This window comes from Laccaria bicolor, genomic scaffold (genome assembly GCF_000143565.1).
Source record: "Laccaria bicolor S238N-H82 LACBIscaffold_44 genomic scaffold, whole genome shotgun sequence".
NCBI lineage: Eukaryota > Fungi > Basidiomycota > Agaricomycetes > Agaricales > Hydnangiaceae > Laccaria > Laccaria bicolor.
In genome coordinates this window covers 208,232-213,106 of record NW_001889915.1, presented here as the reverse complement: position 1 = coordinate 213,106, position 4,875 = coordinate 208,232, and the positions used below count along the sequence as shown (strand labels likewise).

Sequence of the window (4,875 nt, the reverse complement as noted above, 5' to 3'; positions counted from 1 at the left end):
ATGCAGGCCGTTGAACTCTACAACCCCAATACCCCGAATTTACATTTAATACTGTTCGCCTCCACGTACTCTTTATCTGAGGATGTAAACCCACTAAACTACCAATTAACAGCGGATGACTTCATTGTCCTTACCCAAGCCGACGGACAACTTTTTTATGCTCTTGACCCTTCCACTACAACTTCTTTATTCTGGGCCTTACATCGATTGGCGCACTATATCATGAAGGCCGCATCACACAAGCTTCACAACGACCCCTCCATTCTGTTCGCCTCTGAAGGTTACATTCCCCAGTTTTATTTTGATCGCATCAACATGTGTCAACCTGACATCCTCACTATTCAAGACCAGGTTTTTCTTAACCCCCTTTGCAGGTACACTACCAGGGAAAATCTTTCCGCCTGGTACTGCGATTTTCAAACAATCGGTCGTCTCACCGTTCAGTGGATTCAGACAGCGCAATGCCAGACACTTCAGTTGGGAGCAGGAACTGGATGGAACTGGGAGGCTTGCCAAGGTCTGCGCCTCGAATATCCTGAGTGTCATCTCATCACCACAGGAAATGCGGAAGAGGGAGGAAATGATTCCTTCGCGGATGATGCCTCCGAATGGTCGACCGAAGGATTGGACGGTTGGAGCGATGGAGAACTTATGTCAGAAATGGGAGAAGGAGAGGGGAAAGAGATGGTCTTGCACCCATTTGAATCCACTTACGCTGCGCATTACCCCGGTTTCGACACCTTCATCAAGCAACCACTCATTTATAATGGTTGACTGGTGGGCAGGACTTTTATCATAAAAACAAGGTAACTGCCTATGGCTCCCTGTGTATCCATCCACACTCTTTATGATAGGGAATCATTCCTGTTACCATGTCTTTTCATTATCATAAAGCCTGCACTTTTTTCATTAAATGGAGGCAAGGCCTTAGACCTCCCTCATAAGATAGCCTGTGTTTATCATTACCAATTTCATATCTTTACAAAGGCATATCATTGCGATTTTCATTAGTTATCTGGCCAGTATCATTGGAAATTTCATTAATTATCTGGTGAGTATCATTGCAATTTTCAATGGTTACTTTGGCAATATCATTGGAAATTTCATTAGCTACTTGGGTGACATCATTGCAATTTTCATTAGTTACTTGGGCAATATCATTGGCAATTTCATTGCAATTTTCATTAGCTACTTGGGCAATATCATTGGCAATTTCATTAGTGAGCTTGAGGTGTTGCTCACTGTTGGTGACAACGTCGGGGGTGGTTTTCAGGGTCCAGGGCGCATTTCCAAATATGGTAATACAGCTGAAAATAGCCAGAAAATATCCAAAAAATCAGAAAAAAGTGGGGGATGGTGCTCATTGTTGATGATCATATTGGGTAATGTTGTCAGGGTCCAGGGTCCAGTTCCAAATATGGTAATATATCCAAAAAATGGCGGAAAAATTGAATATATATATAAATGGTGTACAGAACATCAGGCACTGCCTTCAGGGTCCATCCCAAAAGGGAAATATCACCTGGTTTTACCAAAAAGTGAAGAAAACCAAGAGGAGAATGATTTTACCTATCAGGGTCCATGTAATGGGATGTTGGGATGATGGTCACATGACCAATTACCATAAAAGGTCAAAAATGAAAGTTGTAGCCCTACACTGTAGCTTCCCAAATCTGTTTGAATTATATTCTGAAGTGCTCCCGTTGTGGAGATATGAGGTAAAGGACTTTCAAAAGTGTCATGTTTTTTTGTTGTTGTGTTTTTCTCCATGAAACAAAACCAAATAACATGATTTCAGTATATTTAGAAAGCCAAAAGAAAGGGCTACAATTATTTTATCATGGGAAAAATGACCAAAAAAGGAAGGTGCATGCCCTTAGACTACCAAGTTTACTGATAGACTACACAGTTTACTGATACACTATAAAAGACTACAAAAGTCAAACTTAGAGTACAAAGTTTGCTGATAGACTACAAAAGTCTATAGACTACCAAGTTTGCTGATAGACTACAAAAAAGTCAGACTAAGACTACAAAGTTTACTGATAAAGTCGGACTTAGACTACAAAAGCTTGGATTTAGACTACAAGGTTAGGGTTAGGGTCAAAAGGTTATCTTGACTACAAAGTTTGTAGTGTCCGCTTTTTGAGACTACAAATGTTTGTAGTTAACATGTAGTTTATGGTGTCCTTGGCCCTATCTATGTTATTGGGACAAGGTTGAAGGATTGCCATCACATTGCCAGTGCTGCAGCATTAGTTTTTGACATCATGCACAAGTTGTCTTTCACATTAGGAAAGGCTATTCTAAGCCTTCATATTGATACCTACTGTCCTATCTCAAAACATAATTCTAAGTTCATGTGAGGATATGGCTCAAGGATTGCCACTTTACATATTGCCATTGCCACATTATCAGTTTTTGACATCATGCCGAAGTTGGCTTTCAAGCCAGAGGATGCCATTCATGTTGATATCTACTGTTCTGTCTCAATACATGGTCAACTTACAATATGACCTGACTTAAGGACACCTCCAAGAATGAATCAGCCCATGACCCTATCACCCTCAAAGAGCTAATACCAAAGTTGACTATATTTGGGACAGGCCAGTAGCTATCAATGTGAAAGAAGACAGTGTGAAAGCCAACTTGGTCATGATGTCAAAAACTGGTGATGTGGCAATGGCAATATGTAAAGTCATGGCAATCCTTGAGCCATATCCTCACATGAACTTAGAATTATGTTTTGAGATAGGACAGTAGGTATCAATATGAAGGCTTAGAATAGCCTTTCCTAATGTGAAAGACAACTTGTGCATGATGTCAAAAACTAATGCTGCAGCACTGGCAATGTGATGGCAATCCTTCAACCTTGTCCCAATAACATAGATAGGGCCAAGGACACCATAAACTACATGTTAACTACAAACATTTGTAGTCTCAAAAAGCAGATACTACAAACTTTTCTAATGAAAAAGCGCACACTACAAACATTTGTAGTCTCAAAAAGCGGACACTACAAACTTTGTAGTCAAGATAACCTTTTGACCCTAACCCTAACCTTGTAGTCTAAATCCAAGCTTTTGTAGTCTAAGTCCGACTTTATCAGTAAACTTTGTAGTCTTAGTCTGACTTTTTTGTAGTCTATCAGCAAACTTGGTAGTCTATAGACTTTTGTAGTCTATCAGCAAACTTTGTACTCTAAGTTTGACTTTTGTAGTCTTTTATAGTGTATCAGTAAACTGTGTAGTCTATCAGTAAACTTGGTAGTCTAAGGGCATGCACCTTCCTTTTTTGGTCATTTTTCCCATGATAAAATAATTGTAGCCCTTTCTTTTGGCTTTCTAAATATACTGAAATCATGTTATTTGGTTTTGTTTCATGGAGAAAAACACAACAACAAAAAAACATGACACTTTTGAAAGTCCTTTACCTCATATCTCCACAACGGGAGCACTTCAGAATATAATTCAAACAGATTTGGGAAGCTACAGTGTAGGGCTACAACTTTCATTTTTGACCTTTTATGGTAATTGGTCATGTGACCATCATCCCAACATCCCATTACATGGACCCTGATAGGTAAAATCATTCTCCTCTTGGTTTTCTTCACTTTTTGGTAAAACCAGGTGATATTTCCCTTTTGGGATGGACCCTGAAGGCAGTGCCTGATGTTCTGTACACCATTTATATATATATTCAATTTTTCCGCCATTTTTTGGATATATTACCATATTTGGAACTGGACCCTGGACCCTGACAACATTACCCAATATGATCATCAACAATGAGCACCATCCCCCACTTTTTTCTGATTTTTTGGATATTTTCTGGCTATTTTCAGCTGTATTACCATATTTGGAAATGCGCCCTGGACCCTGAAAACCACCCCCGACGTTGTCACCAACAGTGAGCAACACCTCAAGCTCACTAATGAAATTGCCAATGATATTGCCCAAGTAACTAATGAAAATTGCAATGATGTCACCCAAGTAGCTAATGAAATTTCCAATGATATTGCCCAAGTAACTAATGAAATTGCCACTGATATTGCCCAAGTAACTAATGAAATTGCCAATGATATTGCCCAAGTAACTAATGAAAATCGCAATGATGTCGCCCAAGTAGCTAATGAAATTTCCAATGATATTGCCAAAGTAACCATTGAAAATCGCAATGATACTCACCAGATAATTAATGAAATTTCCAATGATACTGGCCAGATAACTAATGAAAATCGCAATGATATGCCTTTGTAAAGATATGAAATTGGTAATGATAAACACAGGCTATCTTATGAGGGAGGTCTAAGGCCTTGCCTCCATTTAATGAAAAAAGCACAGGCTTCATGATAATGAAAAGACATGGTAACAGGAATGATTCCCTATCATAAAGAGTGTGGATGGATACACAGGGAGCCATAGGCAGTTACCTTGTTTTTATGATAAAAGTGCACAACCCTGTTCTAAGGGGATTTAGTCACAGAATGGGATTCGTGCCAACAGCGAGTAGTTCTGGTGAACGTAGAAGGTGCCGGTTGCGTAATGGTGTGATGACCCTATAAGTGGGTCTGAATCTAAAATGAGTTGAAGAGAATCTGAGCACGCGAGAGTCCACTGATGCCCTGGATGACCATGAGCGTGAACGTCTCTACGTTCTCGGAAAGCCGCAGAAAGGAGTGAACAGATCCTTTCAGAGTGATGAGAAAATTCAAGAAAGCTTTGTTAACTTTCACAGGAGACACGAGCTCCTAAGGTAAGTTCTGTAAGAGCTGACCTTGATCTCCTTGAACACTTATCTTTGACGAACTTGAGTTGAGTCGTGAGTATGATGCTCATGCACAAGGCAGGAAAAGAATATGGTGAAAGAAGAGTG

At 39.7% G+C, this 4,875-nt stretch overlaps 1 protein-coding gene across 1 annotated transcript; it reads left to right on the top strand.

Annotated features, from left to right (window-relative positions):
• Positions 1–774, top strand: LACBIDRAFT_332771 (uncharacterized protein; the record flags this gene model as incomplete). The annotated part of the gene is made up of 1 exon (XM_001887360.1): positions 1–774. One exon carries the CDS (start codon positions 1–3, stop codon positions 772–774), a length of 774 nt encoding a protein of 257 aa, XP_001887395.1.
• Positions 775–4,875: the final 4,101 nt, after the last annotated feature.